Source organism: Rosa chinensis, chromosome 7 (genome assembly GCF_002994745.2).
Source record: "Rosa chinensis cultivar Old Blush chromosome 7, RchiOBHm-V2, whole genome shotgun sequence".
NCBI lineage: Eukaryota > Viridiplantae > Streptophyta > Magnoliopsida > Rosales > Rosaceae > Rosa > Rosa chinensis.
Window position 1 is genome coordinate 68,095,410 of NC_037094.1, and position 21,399 is coordinate 68,116,808.

A 21,399-nucleotide genomic window follows, 5' to 3' on the forward strand; every position below is an offset into this window, starting at 1 on the left:
AAAAAAAAAAAAAATTTACCACTAAAGTTGTTAGTTATAAAACACATAATAATCTGTTACACATATATGAGGCCCATTTATATTCGATGAATCTCAACTCAAGGCATGATTCTTGAGATGCCAAAGTATGAATATTTCACTGATCGAACAAAATCGGTGCTCTCTTGTTGCACAACGCCACCCGCGACCTTTCACAAGACCTCCAAAAAGCGAAGCGGGATGGCCTCCACACCATTATAGCCGTGGTACTCCCTAGCACCAACATAGTTCTTATAGAAACACAGACCTCCATGTTAAATACTATTTTGCATGACCCAAAAGTTAAATACACCGAATAAGAAAAGATATAAACAACGAACATAGAATCTATAAACACAGGAACATAGCCGTTGTAGAGATTCAGACTAGAAAAAAGAAGAAGCCGTTGTAGAGATTTGAACTGTAGCTAAATAAAAAAATTATAACAAAGATCTAGAGTTTCAAAACAGTGGCTAAATATTACTAAGTTAATATTTTTTTTTTCTTTGACTGGTATCAGAAAATTAGCAATGGGCAAAAGTTGTTGAAGTTGGTGGTGGGTCACTGCTCGAGTTGGAAAGTTTCAGTTAACGGCTCTATGGCTGCCCCACTCATCAATCCAAATTTCAAATTCTGGACGCCCTCTTAAATGAATCCTCAGGAGCCCAGTTTGAAAATGTCTCTCGGGCAAAGGGCCACCTTGTCTTCCCCTAATCTATTATTATAATTCAAAATCTCTCGTTTTTTGTCATTCACATATATCCCAATCCTCATGCTTTAGATTTCTGTTTTCCCCATTCACTAAATCAGTCGACTCGGTGAGTCTGTACGTTCTCTGTTGAGTAACACCCAACCCAGCAGCTGTTGTTCTCCATGGGCTCTTGTTTCAGCAAGAAGAAAGGCTCCTCCTCTCCTGCAGTTGCTGCTGATTATGTGGCCACTTCTTCAGCACCAGCAGCGCTAGCGGTGGCTGATCCCAAATCAAAACCCTCCGTGCCAGGAAAACAAGAACAAATTGAAGAAGAAAGCAAAGTCAAAAAGGAGATATTCATCATCAAGCACCGCAAGAGCCACGATGATAGAGACAGGCCACTTCCTCTTCAACAAAATTTACCACAAAAAGCTGATGCCTCTGCTCCAATTACTACTGCCGCTACAACCAGCAGCAGCAGCACCACCACCACCACCACTGAGAATTACAACCAAGTCTCCATGGATGACAAGAAGGCTGCAGAGGCATCTACGGGCACGGGAGTCCTGGTGAGGACATCCAGCTGCAATAAAGAAGAAGTGGATGCCATACTTATACAGTGTGGAAGGCTAAGCCGCAGCTCTTCTGGGAAGGCTGCTTCTTCTTCCTCAGCTTCTTGTGACCGCGGCAAAAAGTACTCTGGCTCAAAAAGGAGCTATGACTTCGACAACTGTGAGAATGATTATCAAGTCGCTGCAACTTGTGAGGATGCCAAGAATAATGATGATTTTTCTGATGAGAAAACCCACCACCACCGGCAACGCCACCGCCAATCCTCAAGGCATTCTCCTTCTTCACAAGGGAGGAGGAGGACCCCCAGCAGAGAAAGAAACCAGCAGCAGCGATCCAGCAGCAGAGAGAGACGAACGAGTCGATCCCCCGGAAGACGCTTATCATTGGAGCAAAACAACACCAACTGTAATGCCAACACTACCAGTGCTGCAACTGCTAATGTCAATTCTGACACTAATCGGCCCGGAAAGATGAAGATGGTTTCAGTTCCTGCCACCGTTTCGGTGGTGGACAAGAACAGCAATGGGGAATCAGCAACCACTGGTTCCATCAAGCGGATTTCAGTCAAGAGAAATGCTGGCGAGGCAGTAAATGTAGTGGTGGGTTCAAGGACTGCCGCATCACCCCGTTCTCAGTCCCCTGCAAGAGGAGGAGCAAATGCTAAAGCATCCAATGACAGCCTGCAGCAGCAGCCTTCACTTAGCCGCAGCTCTTCACGAAAAGCAGAGCAATCTCCCTACAGAAGGAATCCATTGAGTGAGCTCGATCCCAATTCCCTGGCATATCCACAAGCGCATATCAACAACTCCAATAACAAGAGTGCCAGCAATGTTGTGAATCAGCTGGTAAAATAACTTCTTGTGACTTCCTCAATTATTTTCTGTTGATTCATATCATATTACTAGTATGCAATTAGTTGGCTCTATTCATTTAATCTTTCTACTTGCTAGCTAGTAGAAAATATTGCGTATTTTCTTTCTGTCTACAAGTTCTCTGCATCAATCAATACTATATGTCAGCTTGTCAATTACTTTGAACACCTAGTTTATTAGCCATCTCTTATTGCAGAAACCAAACGTGGAGATTAACAGTAACAAAATTGTTGCCCAAGGGATTAACTACAGAAGCAGCACCGCAAGTAGTGCAATGGACAACAAGGTTGTGGAGCCAGTAGGAGCCTCAGGACCCCACACATTGACAAGAAGCAGGTCCTCTAGGCGATCCAGAGACCTAGACATCAATCCTGAAACCCTTTCCAATCCTCCTCCATCCTATACTAGGCTATTGCTTGAAGACATACAGAATTTCCACCAGCAGAGCTCCAATGCTGCTGTAGTATCACTCCCGCAGTGTGTGACCAAGGCTTGCTCCATCCTAGAAGCTGTCGCCGACCTCAACTCTACTACAAACTTCTCCGCAGACAGAAAGAGCCCCTCAATAGATCAAATAAACAAAAGCTCATGCTACTACAACAGTTCACTGGGCGCAAATCTTGTTCAAGGGAAAGATGTTCCTTTTGTGGAGTCCGAGGTACTTGTTGATGATGATTTACTGGAGCCAAGCTTCCACAAGTATGTGACCGTGAGAAGAGGAGGGGCAGATATGGAGGACCAAGAATCATCTGGTAGCAACAGCTTTGTGAGTGGTTCTCAACAACCCCAATGGGGCTTCTCTTCTTCATGGGAACCCAATTCAGCTGACTCCACTGATTGCTGGTCTTCAAGGTCCAACACCAGAGAGGATGATCAGAGTTTTGATATGGATGAAGCAGCAAGGAGGAGACTGAGCCGGAGAAAGACAGATCGACATAACATGCAGAGTGGTGGTGGGATTGGACGCGGCAAGCTCGTAGCCGGTTCTAGGGGTCTTCACACAATGCCAGTTGTTGCAGCTGCTGCATCCACGTAAATTCATTGATAGTTTGTTCACTTCAATTTAAAGAACTCTCTCTCCATTGTGTTTGTAGTTGCATACTTGCAACTTTCTTCTTCCTTTTTTAAATTTTATCAGAAGCCATGTCTTTCAAAACTGTTCGTTTTTCTCCTGTGATTTTTTCGTTTGATAAATTAATGTTGTAGTAAAAATGGAATTGCAGAGAGAATTGTATTGTATTATTGATAATAGGAGCCCTTTATTATAGAGAGTTACAGAGTACGTGAAATGTAATAGAATCCGAACATAACTAGGAAATCTAGAACCTTCTCATATTACAACTACGACTAAAACCCTAGTTTGAAGAATTAAATCCATACTGAGTCCTAGCACTATAATTAATCTTTTGTGAGTGATCAAGAAACTCAAGTTATGTATCTCAAAATTTATAACACCACCTATAATTTCCATCAACTAAATCACCATAGACAATACCTCTGTACAAATAATGACCACGACCCAAGTGATTCTCCTGGAGTCAAGTGTAGCTTAACTATAAACTTGTACAGTAAGCATGCAATGTCAATATGGCAGTGACATAGGAGGCACAAAAGGTATTAACCAATATTATGTCCAAGAATATCATTGCAACAATCTAATGAGCTTTCTTTATAGTAAAACTTGTAAATGAATGGCTAGCTCTCCAGATTTTTGTACTTCCCCTTCTATTGGTACATTATTGTTTACAAGTTCCTGATCCAGCCTATAGACATGTTGATTATTCTTCATTCAACAACGGTTTTGTAGTTAACCAAGTATATTCCAACAATAGTAATCATGGCTCCACCCAGTTGCAAGGGTGAGAAGGTCTCACCAAGATATAGAAACCTGCAGTTTTAAATTAATGAAATAAATATGAGTGGAAATGGAGAACTCAATATCAGATAAAAAGAATCTATCAATAATTATGAGTAGGAGTTGTCTACTTCTATTAGACAGTTGATAATAGTGCAGGTGTATCTTCTTTACTTGTTTTCCTTTTTCTATTCTTACCCAAATATGGAAGCAAACATTGGGGTTAGAAAGGTGAGGGAGCTGAGCTTTGTCAGGCTACCTGAAATCAATCACAAATAGCATATAGGGTCAACTAAGTTACTAATGCAATTCTGACCGGAAAAAAGAAAAAAAGAAAGAAAAGGTTTCTAATGCAGAAGAAATTGCTCGTGGAAAAAATAAATAAGAATGAGTATACAACTTACGACTATACGGTGAAATACTGAAATCACAAGGTTTGAAACTAAATACTGAAGGTAAGGTGTGGAATTTTCACATCAACAGTTTTCAGATGATTTTTTTTGTTTTTTATCCTTTACAGATCTGTTCAGAAATCGTGCAATCTTTTAACAGGGAATGAATCATTTTGTGGTTCTTTCTGAGCCGAAGTAAAGAGAGCAAAATTTTCAATAGTTGGGATTCACTTGCAAAAAGGAGAACAGAGGAGTTGGGATCTGTTTTGGAGTGTTGTTGGTCGCCGGGGGGAAATGGATGTGATCAATAATGAATTTTTGGGGTGCGGAGGTGGAGAAGGTAGAGAAAAGATAAGACATTTGGAAAAACTTCGGTACAACAAATTTAAGGAGCTTTCCTCTCTCTTTTTCTTTTGCTTTTGCTTTTGCTTTTGCTACATGCAGTGTCACTATTACCATAGAATGGAATTTTAAACAAAGGAAAGAGGTGGTTTTGGGTTTGGGGAATTTGTGAAGAGAAATGTAGCACACAACTAGAGTAAGTGGCTGAGGAGATTTCTAGAGGGAGAGAGTCTGTATGGTATACTGCTACATGGGGCTGGCATTCTAATAGAAATACATTGCAAGGTATGGGTTTGATTTCTGCTTGCCATTCATGTCAAAGTTTATCATCACAATATCATAACTATCAATTGCTCGATGTGTAAAAATTCATTCATATTTGGGCTCAGAAGGTATTTGAGATCAACCTGGAAGTTGGGGATTTTATTTCCTTATTGTACATGCATGTCCATTTGCAAGCATAATTAGCTATAATGAGCCACGCTCATGGTACCACCAGGGGTACCAACGCCCACCATATGAGTGACTGGCGTAAAGACAGTTAGCCGGGTTACCGCCTGAGCCCCGGATCAACCCCAAAACACCGCCGACGCGCCGCCACGCGCCGTGTCAAGATGGCATCAGAAGCTACTGAAACTGGGAACTGAAGCACCATCAGTCCCACATCGAAAACAAAGAGAAGATCATCCTCTTCCTCACCTATAAAAGGTTCTCTCCTCTCTCCTCATTAATGACGCATTCAATACTTACCTACTATTACTTTGTCAACATAAATACATTGACTAACATAGGCATCGGAGAGTTGAAGACCGCCCGGCGCGGTCTCCCTCTGACGCCCATTGTATTTTATTTGACAGGTAACGGGAACCACTCACAACAAAGGTCTCGATCCGCCCGCCGGATCAGCGTTAACTAAGGTCCAGCTACCGCTAGACTTTTAGACATTAACACTTATTATCCGGCTAGAAGATCTAGTGTCATTTAGACCAGACAAGAGTGAACAACCCTATTACAGGCAATTAGTGAACAACCCTTCTCTTCGTCAGTTCTTTCTCTGTGTAATTGGAAGGCTAAAGTTATCCTAAACAACCCTTCTCTTCGTCAATTTTTTCTGTGTAATTGGAAGGCTAAAGTTATCCTAAAGTGGCTAAAGTTCTTCCTAGTTTGAATTATTGCATGGGAAGGTAGTAGCCTGTGATGGGGTTCAGAGGAGAAGAGTTTCTGCTTATCTCTCCACAAGTGGTGTGTAATGTGCAAAAAAACTGAGTTGAGTGGATGAACCAATTGTTGTTACATGGTATGGTTGAATTAAGCTGGACACTCCTGCTGATTTTGTTGCTTTATTGCATGAACAAAGTATTGAAGGGATTGGTTTTGAAAGTATGTGCAATAATGGCAGTCTACTAGGTAATGGACAGGAAAAAGGAGAATTTGGAAAATGTAGAGAGGAGGAGCTGGACCTCTTATAAGGCAGAGCCCTATTCTGATGTCATTATGGCTTTTATCTCTTTCAAATTTAGGCATAGTTTTTTATTATTATTATTATTTTTTTAAATACTTTCAAATTTGATGCAGCACTTCGTGAGATTCAATATAATTAATATGGCTGCATCTGTCTGCTACTTTTGGTTAATTGGATGGGGTAATCAGGTGTATTTTCATCCGTGGATAAATTGTCCACTAATCTGTACTATCTTCTTTTTTGTTACTGAAACTAAAAGAATAAATGAATCCGGGAATTGTAGTGAAAAGATAAAATATAAAAAGTATTTAGAACACACCTTTTGTTGCACTGTAGAAGTATACACCATAGCTGATGGCACTTCCAAAAATGGATGTATAAAAGAGTGCCAATGTATCATTTGCTGTGAACTCGATGAGACTCCCGCTGACAGCATTGTCATGATTAAGAATGGAGATTATAACAAGAGGCAGGCCTCCAATAACCATATGCTGCAACCAGCAACGCACATCTCTAAGCTCTATTTTTCCTTCAAAATTGCATAGAATACGGGATGTACGATGTAACAGTCTAAAGCTTACACAGTAGAAAAATCTTATCAATCAACCATATCATCTGCATTGACTGAGTTTCAGAGACTACCGAGTTACGGGTGTCTAACATATTCATACCAGATGATATTCCGAGTTACAGGACAGAAATGAACAGATCTGTATAATAGGGTTTCTCTGCAAATTCTAGGGTTCTAAGGCTCTGGTTGTCTAGGATTAGAGGAATTTTAGGAAAATAAGAATAAGAAATTTAAGAAAGGGAGAGGAACTACTAGCATCAGACCAATAGGGTTTTAGAATACTAACATCACACTAATGGGGTTCTAGGCATCACACATAGAGAGGCCTTGGGCATTACACCTAGGGTTGGTTGCATCACACAAACCTGGAGAAGCAAAAGCTTTTAATTTTAGTAATTCAATTTTGAACTATAAAAGGTTACAATGCCTCATATTTAGAGGCTAAGATAATTCTAGAATAACTAGGGTTACTTAAGAAACCTTCGTATTCCCAACCCAAGCAAGATCCCAGCAAGGCTATCATTGCCTACAGGATGCTTAATCAGGGCTTTGGCCTTGGAACCTTTATTTACGAGAGCAAGATCCCAGCAAGGCTATCATTGCCTACAGGATGCTTAATCAGGGCTTTGGCCTTGGAACCTTTATTTACGAGGCCTTGGATAAATCCTATTGGTCTTCCACTTGTATTCTTCATCAAATGGTGAGAATGACTCAAGGTCCACAGGCACCGCAGCACACTCAAGTTTCACTTGTGTGTTTGTAATTACTCGGATCCCCAGATCTCCCTTGAGTTTTATATGTTTCCTACACTACATTGCACGGTATATATCATGATGGATATTGACAAAAGAATGTAAGACCCCAGATATACACCCTCCCAGTTATATCATTTCAAATCCAAAAAGGCCAGCCACTTTTTCTTTTTGCAATTCAGGTATTCAAGCTAACAGTTATTGGACCAAAGTTGGGTACAAAATTACATGTTCTCTGCATGCTCTGCATCAGTTCCCAAAAAAAAAAAAAAACAAGAGCAGATTAAAACTCAAAGCAGAGACATGTGGTTTATTTTACTTTTCTATTTATCCTAAGTTCCAAACAAATACACCTCCTTGGGAAGTTAATAAAAGATGGCTATCATTTCTCTAAAGGTAGGAAAATATCGCGGAGAAGCTAACATAAGTTTACCAAGTTAATTTAGCTGAGTTAGTATTCCTTGGCCAAGTGAATTTAAAATGCAGCTCATTGAGAAAGAGGGTTCAAACTTTTTTCAAACATTGTGATGTAGTGATAAACATTGATTACATGTAGTATCAAAATTTCAGATCTATACATCAAAGAAGGTAGGAATGCTTAAAATAGTAGCCCAACTTATGAAATTGCAGTAAAAAATTACAAGATGAACCCAGGATACAGTATCAATTATAAGTTATTATCAAGTGAGTTGAATAGCCTACCCATCCAGTTGCCATAATAGGATCAGAGTATTTGGAAACCCAACGCACCATGACTGTACCAACTGCCATGCTCTGAGCTGAGAGAAGCATCCACCACTCCCCACTTTGCCACAATGAAGAGTTACTTCCATCAAAAGCAAGTGAAGGTGCCTGAAGAAAAAAGAAAATGGAATTAAGCTGTAGCTAAAGAGCTAATACAAAAGTGTTTCAACTTATCTGCAATCTCTCTTCTCAGTGAGTAACCAGAAGACAGCAAAAACCAGCATAGCCTATAAATCTAATCAAACGAAGGTGCATGAAGAATAAAGTTTATATTATACAGCAGAGCTTTGCCCGTGTTTCCTGGAAATCTCATTTTCTCCATTGGCAAGCATAACACAGCAATGTAAACTATAGTCTCTAAACTGTACCCTTCTATACATAAATATGTAACTTCTTTTTCCTTAGAGCACAAAATGAGAGAGAGAACAAATTTTACAGCTGACATACAACTAATACCCATTTGCACCTCTCTGCGCTCACACACAACCTCAGATAAGCTATATCAAAACAACTCTGCACCTTCTTGAGCTTAGACTATTGTAACCTCATCTCTTTCCAACAAATTGAATGAATGCATCATCCCATCCCCCAGAGTCCCTCAAAATATCACCAACATTAGCTGGGGTTTGCTTCTTGACTATGAAATCCATAATTAAAAGAAAAAATGAACCGAGTGTAGTTTATGGACTAAGTCTTGCAACTTACAGATCTTTAACGAGTTTGTGAATTGATAATTCGTAGACCCAACTTAAATTAAAAGGTGTTTGCTCACTAGTCTTACTAGTTCAGCTTGATTCCCTCAGTAATGTTGTACCAGTGCTTGGCATTCCTATAAACAACTGTTACAATTTGGGTTGGGAAAGATTGACCTCAAGAAGTAAAAGTCCAATGACGCCAAGAACAAGCCCTGCAGCTCCAAGGAAGCCAATGGACTCACCAAATAACAAGGCCGCAAGTATGGCGACTGTCAAAGGTTGTGAATCAATTATAACCTGTAATGTAATGCGAGGGTGGTCAAAAATGTGTAGAAATGAAATGTGTTAGTTGGTAGGTAATTGAAAAGAGACAAAGTAACTCACGCTGCCAAGACCAGCAGATGTCCTCTGCAAACCTTGAGCAAGAAATCCTTGAAAACAAGCAGCATCAACGAGGCCGAAAAGCGCAATAGAAAGCCAAGCGGTGAGGCCAGAGGGAAAGGGGCGGCCTCTATAGGCGGCGAAGGCAACGAGGAGAAAGCCAGCAGGAATTAGACGGAAGGCTGAGATGAAGAAAGGGCCCGTCTTTGGCAGAATCCCCTTCATGGCCACCATAGCCGTACCCCAAAAGAAGAAGGGAGAGACCAGTACTGCCCATTCTTGCACTTGTTCTAGTAATTCCAGTTCCAATCCAGGACCACCAGTTTCTTCGGCTGTGACCACGCACTCTACTACGTCGTCTTGCCCTGTTCCCACACAATCAACGATGTCAGACGAATCTTCGAGCTCGGTGGTCTCACTACCGCTACTGCCAGTGCAATTGGCACCAAAATGAATGGACTTGTAGTAGTTTGTGTGTGGATTCGGGTGCGTTGGTGGTTTGCGATTATGATTATATTGAGAAATAAGGAGGCAATTAGAATATGATAGCGCTTTCCTCGGCCAACTGTTTCTTTTCCTGATATCATTAACCAAACGTCGATCTAAATTCGGCCGCCGAACAGTCCCAGGGTCGTAATAACAGCCACAACGGTAGCAAGCAGAAACTGAGGATAACAACCCCATTTTTCCGTGACGACGTATTTCGAAATACAAAATAATAAATAAATTTCAGTGGACCGACTGGTGTGTCACTCGGATGTTGCAGGCAATCAGTTGGTGTGTCCTGTCAGCGTGCTCCCACTTTTTGCAATTTCTACTTTTAAAATTTATATCTTTATTTTTTTTCGATGAAGAAAAACAGTTTTTTTTTTTTTTTTAAATTAAGCCACTTATACTATAAATTAAGATTTCTCAAAAAAAAAAAAATTATATATATATACACACACACACTATAAATTAAACCATTATATAATTTTTCTTTATAAGGCCACCTACATAATTAAGTTTGGCATGAAAATGCATCAGTGATTTTTGGGTCGGGGAAGTAGGTTTTTGGTTCTTCAAATGTAGCTTTTCAATTCTCAACAATCACTTTTTGATTCTTCAGTAATAGATTTTTGGTTATTCAACAATCTTTTCAAATTTTCTAACAGCTTTTTGGTTGGTCAACAATAACTTTTCATAATATGTCAATAACTGTTTTTGTGAATGACAATAGTTTCTCTAGAGAATAATAATAACTCTTATGTTTGTAACTTCGTTGGAAATAGTTTTTTGGTTCGGGGTAGTATATTTTTAAAAGAGGACAGTGAATTTTTCAGAGGATTACAGTAACTTTTCTAAAGAATGTCTGTAGGTTTTCCAATTCACGCACAATACTTTTTCAATTCGTCAGCAGTAATTTTTGTAGTTAACAATAATAATTGTTTGGACGCATTGCCATTTAGCAAATTAAAGGCATATTTTTGTAAATATTGATATTCTTATATATTGAAAGACTTATAAAATAAGATGTGGCTATTATTACCCTACTATTTTCTTTATTCACCCTACTTACTCATTTACACCCTACATCTTAATTTCAATATGTATATTAAACTAAACCGTTCACATTCAAAATACCATTATATTACATATCTAATAAAAATGAATTCTTTTAACGAAAATCTCCCATTTAATTTATACCAATGAAAGAAATTAAATATACAAAAGTTTCTTTAGAAAACCAAAATCTAATTTTTGATAAAATAGAAAAATCATAATCTGTTTAAGTAAATCCAAATTGTGTCTGGTCCAAACTCTAGGTTACTTGACCTAGTGGTAATAGGGCTTTAATTAGAGATAATCTCGGAGAATATCTTAGAGATACTCATTCATTGTATGATTATCTTTCCTTGTACAATTCAAATTCTATGCATTGCAATCCTCTATATAAAGAAAGCCCTATTATTAATGAAAATACACAGCAATTTTCTCTCAATTCTCGTTTCTCTAAAATACGTTATCAGCATGAAGCCCTAACCCTGAAACCCTAAATTCGTGCTAAGGATTCCCGTTTCTCAATTACCATTGTATTGTTGTAATCATGCTAAGGATCATTGAGATATAAAGCATGGCATATCTAGCATGTGAGGCTTAGAAAGCGTTGCCAAATCTACGAAATGTTGTAGGCATATGCTCAAAAGTTATGAAAGCATGGCATTGGCATGACATTTGCTCAAATTCGAGCGTAAAAAAGAAGATATAGTTACTTATCTTATGCCGATTTTGAGTGAGTTGGAGTTGGAATTGGAATTGAATGTAAGTATCCAAATTATGTTGGAGTTGTCCAAGCATGACGCTCCATTGCTTTGGCGAATGAGGTATCCCAATAAAGTGCACAAATCCGTCATCAAGGTATTGCTTGAATGAAATACAATGTTCAAAAAAAGTAGTGGGAGTTCCTTGAAACAAGTTGGATGATTTAATATATAAGCTTGTAAAATTGTCAATATCACACATATTGTTTATATATGCAGCTTATGTGGTAGGTGAAGCAAATATATTTCCACATATAGAATGTGTTTGTATGGAAATAATGTGTCTTAAAAAACTGGCAGCTAGCGAATCAGGCCACTTGATGACATTGCATCAAACTATCAATGAATAAACAAAGAGTACTCATGGATGCTAGCAATGCTTCATGATATACAGACTTTGGTAATTATGATATCTGATATTTGACTTATATGCTCATCTGAGTATGATATCAATTATGAGCCAAAATGCAGCTTTGTAACAAGTATAGGCTGAGAGAATATATTGGTCGCAGGCCCTCGAAACATGTTGTAGCTTTGACTTAAAGAAGAATGGTGATAGTGATAAGATGACTATGAGCATGTGAGATTAACATTGAAAAAGTGTCTATGTATGCTTGTGCATGCTAATATACATGTTGCAGTTGTTTAGCTATCATGATGGGCTTGTACATGCATAAGAGAGAAGCAGTCACAACGTTTCTCATATATGTTGTAATATGAGGTAGCAACTAGTTTGTATAAGATACAGACTTATCATGCTTATTATATGAACTAGTTCAAATCACATTAACTGACATTGCACATGCATATTTCCGAGTAATTGCAAGACGTGTGAGTAAACTGTGCAAGGGTGAAGATAGGACGTGGCTTCCATGTGAAAGCAGTACTTAAGATTGTGGTAGTTTAGTTTGAAAATTTGAGAGATGTGGGCAACCTCATGTGCCAAAAGTCTTTGCATATTAGAAATACACATGTAGACACAACATATTGAAAAGACACGTCTACAAGTCATGCATCTTTAACTAGTAATTAAATAGTAATCATTCGTTTAGCAACAAAAACAGAACAAGCTATACTAGTATATAGCAGTGGCAAAAGGAAAACAGATTGATGCATAGAAACTGAGATTGTGGGCGGTAATTTCACGAGGAGCAACAAACATGTATAGGCATATGATTATTGATAACTTTGAAGAAGAGTATAGACTTAGCTCATGCTCTCTCGTTGAACATTATTGTTGGGAGCAATGTGCTGCTAGGATTTGGGAGCCTCTTGAGAACTCATTTCTTGCTCGGTAAAGAGAGATAATAACGAGCAGGAGTCCAAAGAGGATGTCTGGGTCTGAAAAGAAGATTTTGGTGTGCGGCAAAGAACGTTCTAGCGGTTTGCGGAGATGTCGAGACTGCACTGGCGTGCATCAAGATTGTTGGTTGATGGTGCTTGGTGGATGACTCTGCTTTGCTTGGCGGTGCTTTACTTAGCGGTTGGCGGAATTTTGCCTAACGGTTGGTGGATCTTTGCCTAGTGGTTAGCAGAGCTTTGCCTAGCGAAGTTACAGCTTGGCGGTTGGCGGTTGGCGGTTGACGTCGTCGCTTGGCGGTTGACGGACGGCTGATCGATGAGGTTCTTGACGCTAATCGAAAGCTTCATGGGTGAGCACAATTCTCTTTGACGCTGATCGAAGATTCGAAGAAGAAGATAAAAGTTGCCATAGGTGTCCAAATCAGATTTTGATTGGGTCTCCGTCAATTGAGCTTGCTGTTGGCGCCCGCTAACGGTGTCGCTAACGCTGCTTGTTGACATTAGCGCTGTGTTAAGGCGCTTGGCGATTTTGATTGGCACGATTGGTATGCTGCATCAAGGCTGCTGTGATTGCTTTGCACTGGGCTGGCGTTGGGCGTTAGCCTCATCGGCAGTTGATGAAGATCAAACTTTCTTTAGCCGTTAACGCTGATTGAAGAAGATGAGAGTTGCTCTGGTGCCCAGACTAAATTTCTTGGTCTAGAGAGAAATCGCAGTCAAGGGAGATTGGTGGGTGCACGCAAGGTTGGAGTGCAGGCATCATTAGTACTTGGCACTGGTGTTGGTGGAGCATTAGTGTCGCTAGCGCTTGCTGGTGCTCGGTTAGCCTCGCAGTCAAGCTAATTCTTCATCTTCTTTTTTTCTTTTTTTGATAGGCCGCTAGCATGATGTTGCCGTAAGAGGCTAATGTGCTGCCTGACGTTGGTGTCGTTGGTGTAAGGCTAGGCGCCCAAGTTGCTCAATTTTTTTTTTTAGATAGGAGCTACTGCTTGGCGGAGTAAGAAGATGTTTGAATTTTGAGCTGGCGGAGCAAGTTTCTTGTGCAGAGAAGCAAAATTATGTTTTATTACTGCCAAGGATGGGGTTTGCTTATCAAAGAAGATGATGCCCAGTGAGTAGATAGCTCAAATAAGAAAAAAAATTTCTTTAAACTCATGGTAAGTGATGAAGCTTTTGTGTTGGCTTCTCACAGATAGAGCCAATGTTAACATTAGAATCCGCAGAATCTAGTTAACTTTAGAGAGAAACAGAGGGTAAGCAAGACACAAGAAGTATAGTGGTTTGTCTCCCACCTTAGCGGGAGACTATGTCCACATGAAATGTTGCATTATATGGGTTTAGGCCTTGCAGCCCAAAAGGATTACAAGGTATGTAATGGAGTAGGATTCTAAGTGGGTGGAGGTCCCTTTTATAAGTAAGGGAGCCTCCTCTCTTTCACTTGTTTTCGAATGTGATACTCAAAGTCCCTTTTCTAGTCTTCAAAAACATGTTGTGAAGGCAACTTGACAAGGCTGGGAAGGTTGCTTCCCAGCGAGGTCTTGGCCGCTTTTAACTATCACGAGGTAGGTTATATGTTGGACTACATTCGTATGTCGCTGTTGGACCCCACCATGGCTTGTGGGCCCCCTAAGAGGATGTTACTTATGCTTGGTGAGATAGCAAACAAGCTTGCTAGTAGAGGCATCTACATGTAAAGCTGAAGGACATTATGCCAATGAATGTCCAGAAAAAAAAAAAAAAAATCTACAAAATCTCTATTAAGATTATGAGCTTATAGTAGAAACAGCAAATATGAAAGGCTACGAAGTAGCTTATTCTGATGAAGAAGATGATGACAGGTCAGTTTACTTTGCCTGGTCTGAAAAAGAAGAAGAATCCTCATCTGATTCTGAAATAGAATTTTTAGAATCAAGATAGATGAATATTCTTAAAGTAAAAAACTGGGAAGAAAGCAAGACAGAAGAAATAATGTCTTCATATCAAGTTAACCCTGGTACTTTCATTTGTGACTATTGCCTATGTCATGAAAAAAATGGATTCCCTATGTTCTGTGATGAGTCAAAAAAGAATTATCACAAAGAATGTTTCATAGCTGAACCAAGAAGAAAGACAAAAAATGGCGCTATCAGTCAATTAGTAGAACAAGAATATGAAAAATATTTCAATGAAAAGAAACGTTCAGAAGTTTTACATCACAAAAAATACTGAAATAGCAATTATTCTATCTTCTCTGAAAGAAGGAAAGATCGAAGAAACTCCATAAATAAAAGAAGAAAATATAGAACTAGAAAACAATCCAAAAGAAGGATGCAAACTTTTTGTACCACAAGAACAGGCTCAGGACGAGCTTCAACAATCAAAGATCATCAGTACTATTAGATACAACAACTACATAGAGATTGGATTGAAATTCCCTGATCACAAAAAATATCATCTACATGCATTCATAGATAATGGGTCAGGATTCAGAGTTGCAAAAAAATTTGCAATTCCAGAAGAATTTTGGAAAGAAGATAATAAAAGAAAAGCTACTGGTATTAATCGGTTTAACTGAAGCCAGTTTACTATGAATAAGGTAGCTAAGGATGTTCACATCACCATAGGTGGAGGAACATTTATCATCAACACTATTTGGCAATCAGAAGGCCATGGATCAGATTTCCTATTAGGAAATGATTTTATTCTCCAACAGAGATTTGTTCAAGATGAAGAAGGTATAGGCTTTAGAAAAGGAGATAGAATGTTTTAGGCAGACAGGCTTACCCAAGCAAAAAGTGTTGTAGGTCCAAACTTTTACTACTTAATATCAGAAATTGCAATGAAATAGTGGTGTAATACAAACAACAAGAACTACTTATTGAAGAATCTTCTGATAAAGAAAAAGGAGAAACTAGTGAAGATGAAGAAGCTAGTTTTATACATGAGCACAACCTCAAGCACTTTTAGAATAAGCTTGAAACTCAGAAAATCCCTACGCTTGACAAAATCAAGAAAATGCTTGAACAGAATATAGATGTCGACCCTCAGAAATTTTGGGAAAAAGACTCATTGGTCTGTGAATTAAGATTACATGATATGAATGCTATATGTCATGTTAAAGCCATTCCTCAGTACAAAGAGGAAGATCAAAAAGAATTTAGAAAAGATATAGAAGATCTCCTGAAAAATAGATTAATTCGACCATCTACTAGTCCTCATCATACTCCAGCATTTTATGTAAGAAACCATGCAGAAAATGTTAGAGGAAAAGCAAGAATGGTGATTGACAACAAAAACGTAAATAATAAGACCGTTAAAGATGGTTACCAAATAGCTCAAGCAAGACTCTTGATCAATCAGCTCAAAATTCATCAATGCAAAGTCGGGTTTTTGGCAAGTCAAGATACATCCAGATAGTGTTCCTCTAACTGCATTTGGAACACCATAAGGTCATTACAGATGGTTAGTAATGTCTTTTGGCCTAAAACAAGTCCGTTCAATCTTTCAGAGAAAGATGGATGACATCTTTAAATATGTGGCTGAATTCTGTGTCGTCTATATTGATGACATCATTGTCTTCTCCAAAAACAGAAAAGAACACATGAAACACCTTTACAAGGTTGTTAAATTAATAATTCAGCATGGAATCATCTTAGGAGAAAAGAAAGTCTTCTTTATCCTGGAGGAAGTTGATTTTCGATCTTGGTATAAATATGAAGAATGGAGTAATAAAACTCCTACCTCATATCCTTGAGAAAATTTGGAAATTTCTAGATAAAATTCCTGACGCCAAAAGTTTAGAAAGATTCTTAGAAGTCATTAATTATGGAAGAGAATTCATTTCCAAAATCTCGGGATTAACAGCAATGTTATCTCCTAAGACAAGTTAAAAAAAAAAGGAATTTCACAGAAGATGAAAAAATTAGGAAGCAGATAAAAGCCCTCTGCAAAAATTTCCCTCCTCTCCAACAACCAGAAGAAAATGATGAAATCATTCTCCAACCTGACGCTAGTTATAATTACTGGTCCAGTATTGTTCTGGCAAAAACGTCTGGAACTAACATTGAAAAGATCTGTAAATTTTGTAGTGGCAAATTCAGCCCTGCAGAACAAAATTATACTACCGAAGATAAAGAAATCTTGGCTATCAAGAAAACAATTTTGAATTCTCCAGCTTTTCTAGGAAAACCGTTTACTGTACGCACCAATTGTACTAGAGTAACAAATTTTAAACTTGATAAAGCTGCTGATAGAGGAAGATTTAGCAAATTGGCAATTGTTTCTTAACCAATATGATTATAATATTGAATTAATTGCAGGAAACAAGACCTATCTTCCAAACGCCCTAACAAGAGAAATGGCAATGTTCAGCCGAAGAGAAGGCGATGAAGGTCACAACCTCAGAAACCAGAGAATAAGAAAAGAACCTGAAAATATTGAGGAATCCAAAGAAAAAAAATCCTCAAAAGATTTTTGCTAAGTTCAAAAGGACTAGCCACAACTGATCAATCCCAAGGTAAAGGTTTGGCTAGCCTGTCTCAAACGGCAGACGGTAAAGGCTCATCAAGACCGTTTAAAGTTATTGCTTTGCCAAAAAGCAAAATAATTCATCTGGAGTTATAAATGTTTTTAATTATGAATAAAACACTTTTGAAGAATCTATGTTTAGAACTGGTAGAAGGTTAACATATTACCATAAGGCCATTTTAGATAACCCTTTGTATGCTTTTCAAGAAAGAAACAGTGGACTCATGTTCCCCCAACTTTGTTTTCCCTAGCTGAAGAACTTCATGAGAATGCCAGACCACAATTCGAAGAATTTCATGAAGATATAATTATCACAGCAGAGTGCTGTCCAGAATGAAAAAAAATCCAATATCTTGAAGCTCCAGAAAGTGCTAGAGTTCTTGTTTTAGCACTAAAAGAATCAGAATGGTTCGACTTTCATAACCGTATTGGAAGTCCCTGCTCAAATCCTCCTCAAACTCTTTTTATTGACCGTGGACCTTATGTTGGAAGATATATGGTCAATGTTCAGAGTGAACATCCTCAAGAACACAAGCTCTGGCTTGTTGAAAATGGTTTTGTTCATAATCTTTGGACAAAAAGAAATGATGATCTCAAAGGACTACCAGTCATCATAGTAAACAATTAAGAATGTTAGGAAAAATGACTGCATTAATTCTTAGGTTGAAGTTTAGATCTACTCCACTAGAATGGATCCAGAATAAAAATTATGAAGTTGATTATATTTCTCCATACCATTGTGTGAGAATTATTCAAGGAAGATATCTTCAGCCTGCATGGGAAGGATATAATGGCCAACCAAATTCTAGCATTCCTTGGATGAAGGCTATGTCTCTAGAATATATCAAAAAGATCATAGAAGAAGATACTGAAAATACATTCCTGGCAGCAGGAGAGAAAATCATAATCACTGCTTATGATCATCCTGAAGTTGTTAGCAGTGACATTTTTCTATCTCTCAAGAAAAAGGAAATTGATTCCACTTTAGCCTGTTTTCAGTGGATCGAAAAGATAGAAAATGATAACCACTACAAAATGGACGAAGATACAGATGTAGAGGAAAATGGAACCAAAGCTAGGATGGAAAACAACTCCTTTGTCCTAGGCCACAATTAAGAAACAGACGAAAACATGTGAAAAAGCAAGTGAGAAAGGCACCGAAAGCATTTTTTTTCTTTTCAAAAAAGAACGAGGAAAAAACATTTCACCACAGGGGAATCTGTTTTTGTCAATTGACCTCAATCATCTGGAGCACTCATAAAAGCATAAAATAATTGAAGCCTCCTGTACATTTTTATATTTTGAATTCCAGTTTGAGTTCCACTCCCTATATAAGGAGCCTTAGATTCAGTGTGTAAGGCATTAGAAAAATTGAGCAGAATAATTTTCTCTCAAGAAGTATCAAGTATGGAAATTATTCTATGCACCGACGGTGTAAGTGACCCAACCCTTATAAAATAATCTCAACCCTTGATATTTATTATCAACTTTATTTTTAATAAACAAAAAGTGTATTTAATGCAATCTAACCATTCATTTATGTTGGTGCAAGTGCACGGCGGTGCTCTGAATAATCTCTCCAAGAAGTAAGACAGCCAAAGTAGTAGCATTAGCAGTGTACTCTTTCCTTTCTGTAAGAGTCTGTGTGGAAGTGGTGTATCCATTCCAAATAAGTACCTGTACTTTCAAGTTATGAGTAACTAAAACAGCTTTTAGTTGTTTACCCAAGAGTGAGGCTCTGGGTTTTTAGTCTGTATTCATATTTGAATAAATAAAATTCTATTGTGAGCCCAGTACACCATCACCAAAAAATGTATTTTTTTAGTAATTTTGCTTAATATCTATAGTTTATGTTATGTTAATCCTACCATTTATCATGCTTAGATTAGTTCTCAAAACTTAGAACAATAGTGATTCCGTTTTGTTAAGTAACCATTTAGACAGGATGTCGTTAAGTGAAATTGTGGGATGTTGAAAGCTAGTTCTGAAATTTATTTTTTGCTTAGTATTTGAAAGTAGGAATAAAAAAATAAAAGGAAGGACACGTGTCAGCCTCCTAGAGAGACACCTCATAACTTGGTTAGGAAGAGCTACCCACACCTGGTTAATTAGCCAAGTACTATCCAGAAGAAAGTGTAATATTATTCCATCTTTTTTTGGACAAAATGATGAAGGATCTGACATCTGAGAAATGGCTAGTTTATAGATCTTGTAGATGAATTGAATTGCTAATACGGAACGCGTCAACACATGTTGCTTTGACGTTAAGCAAGAAGGTTCTGTCTTCTGTGGCACTCAAAGTCAACTTTTTTAGGCACAAAAGAAAAAGTCAATAGATTTTGCAAGCCGACGTTTCAGTTTGTTGAATGTCTGTTGCAAAATGCAGGCTTATATCAGAGACATCCTTCCCCAATAAACTAGTACGCACCTGCTACTCCTACAAAGTCAAGAAAAGGATGCGTCACGCAGAAACCGTGTTATATATTACCACGATTCTTCCTAATCCTACCCGTTCAAGGTGTGAAGGCTTTGTTATATATATATAAGACCTGTTATATGGAACATTAAGATTCATACAGGCAGATCGATCGACTTAATAAGAAAGCTAGAAAGAGGGGAAGACAGGAAATGGCAGATCACCAGAAAATCCATCCAGTCCAAGATGTTGAAGCAGTACAACCGCACGCACCAGAGGCACCCTTGGTACCAAGAGGATCTTCTAAATCGGATAAAGGAGATCAAATGGGCAGGGAGATGGAGGCCGGGCAATATTATTCTCCATTCCAAGGACGTAGCATCCCCGTGATGCACTCGAAACCACCCAAGAAAAGAAGTTGTTTTCGTAAGTGCCTGTGCTGGACTATCTGCCTGCTCTTGCTGCAAGTGATTGTGGTTGCAATCACCGGTGGAATTATATACCTTGTGTTCCGACCAAAGCTTCCCAAATATACGGTGAGCAAACTGCAGATAACCCAGTTCAATCTCAACGATGATCAGAGCTTAAGTGCTACATTCGATGTGAGCATCACTGCCCGGAACCCCAACAAAAAGATCGGCATATACTATGAAGGCGGGAGCCGCATAAATGTGTGGTACACAAACACTAAGCTTTGTGAAGGAGGTTTGCCTAAATTCTACCAGGGTCACCGCAACACCACTGAACTTGTAGTACCACTCAGTGGACAAACTCAAGATGCAAACGGCCTGCTCACCACACTCCAACAACAGCAGCAACAAACCGGCAACGTTCCGCTCACTCTCAGGGTTCGGCAACCCGTAAGGATTAAGCTTGGCAGCCTCAAGCTCCCAAAGATAAAGTTTGTAGTCAGGTGCAGGTTGTTGGTTGACAGTCTTTCAGAGAATAACGATATTAGAATCCAAAGCAGTAGCTGTAAGTTCAGGCTTAGGCTATGAAGTTTCCCTAGTTCTCTTTTACAGCGTTACATACATACATACATTATTTGATACTGTGTAGTCCTTCAGATGTATTAATTTTCTTGTGTATTTCATCCCATTGATATTTCCCAAATTCGATTTTGAGGATTTTCTTTGTAAATTTTCCGCTAGCTATTTCATAAGTAGCGGATGATTGATTCTAGAATTTCTATCTATATGATACCTATGTCGTTCTCATACGTAGCTTTCTGTATACTATTTTTAATTAATTCTTTCCAATTATTAGTGAATGTGGCTCCATTGTACGTAAGATATAAAATTTTAGGAGTTAACTCTTTACGACATGCCATGTCAACCCTACAACATTTTATTTGTAACATCAAAAACCAAATAATTAATTTAGTATAGCTTAATAGAAGTACAAGGAGAGAAACCTTTCACCTACAGCCACTGCACTAAACCAGAACCAAAATACTAACCCTAATTCACCTTCTCCGTATTTTCACTCCATGAGAACATCGATTCCCACGATCCCCACTAGCTCTGC

General features: G+C 38.5%; 3 protein-coding genes across 4 annotated transcripts; 2 read left to right on the forward strand and 1 right to left on the reverse strand.

Moving 5' to 3' along the window:
* Positions 1 to 683: 683 nt before the first annotated feature.
* On the forward strand, positions 684 to 3,406 carry LOC112178516 (uncharacterized protein At1g65710). The gene is made up of 2 exons (XM_024316652.2): positions 684 to 2,127; positions 2,351 to 3,406. Exons 1-2 carry the CDS (start codon positions 892 to 894, stop codon positions 3,188 to 3,190), a joined length of 2,076 nt encoding a protein of 691 aa, XP_024172420.1. The 5' UTR covers positions 684 to 891; the 3' UTR covers positions 3,191 to 3,406.
* Positions 3,407 to 3,699: 293 nt separating this feature from the next.
* On the reverse strand, positions 3,700 to 10,119 carry LOC112178517 (WAT1-related protein At3g02690, chloroplastic). Of its 2 annotated transcripts, none has more exons than XM_040510873.1 (6): positions 9,352 to 10,119; positions 9,142 to 9,264; positions 8,279 to 8,380; positions 6,525 to 6,696; positions 4,208 to 4,268; positions 3,700 to 4,042 (listed from the first exon to the last, which is right to left on the reverse strand). In XM_040510873.1, exons 1-6 carry the CDS (start codon positions 10,030 to 10,032, stop codon positions 3,940 to 3,942), a joined length of 1,242 nt encoding a protein of 413 aa, XP_040366807.1. In that variant the 5' UTR covers positions 10,033 to 10,119; the 3' UTR covers positions 3,700 to 3,939. The 2 variants fall into 2 exon arrangements, with proteins under 2 accessions (XP_040366807.1, XP_024172421.1); XM_024316653.2 differs by having other exon boundaries at positions 8,231 to 8,380; positions 9,352 to 10,115.
* A 9,776-nt stretch (positions 10,120 to 19,895) lies between these two features.
* Positions 19,896 to 21,091, forward strand: LOC112180113 (NDR1/HIN1-like protein 6). The gene has a single exon (XM_024318620.2). The coding sequence runs from the start codon at positions 20,085 to 20,087 to the stop codon at positions 20,868 to 20,870; it is 786 nt and encodes a 261-aa protein (XP_024174388.1). The 5' UTR covers positions 19,896 to 20,084; the 3' UTR covers positions 20,871 to 21,091.
* The last annotated feature ends 308 nt before the right edge of the window (positions 21,092 to 21,399 follow it).

Bases quoted from the DNA above. Each gene is read 5' to 3' on its own strand.
- LOC112178516 (XM_024316652.2), top strand. From the start codon at position 892: ATGGGCTCTTGTTTCAGCAAGAAGAAAGGCTCCTCCTCTCCTGCAGTT. The intron at 2,128-2,350 runs GTAAAATAACTT...CTCTTATTGCAG, and splicing joins GCAATGTTGTGAATCAGCTG to AAACCAAACGTGGAGATTAA.
- LOC112178517 (XM_024316653.2), bottom strand. From the start codon at position 10,032: ATGGGGTTGTTATCCTCAGTTTCTGCTTGCTACCGTTGTGGCTGTTAT. The intron at 8,381-9,141 runs GTCAATCTTTCC...TTTTTTCTTCAG, and splicing joins TTGGACTTTTACTTCTTGAG to GCACCTTCACTTGCTTTTGA. The intron at 4,043-4,207 runs GTAAGAATAGAA...TTAAAACTGCAG, and splicing joins ATGTTTGCTTCCATATTTGG to GTTTCTATATCTTGGTGAGA.
- LOC112180113 (XM_024318620.2), top strand. From the start codon at position 20,085: ATGGCAGATCACCAGAAAATCCATCCAGTCCAAGATGTTGAAGCAGTA.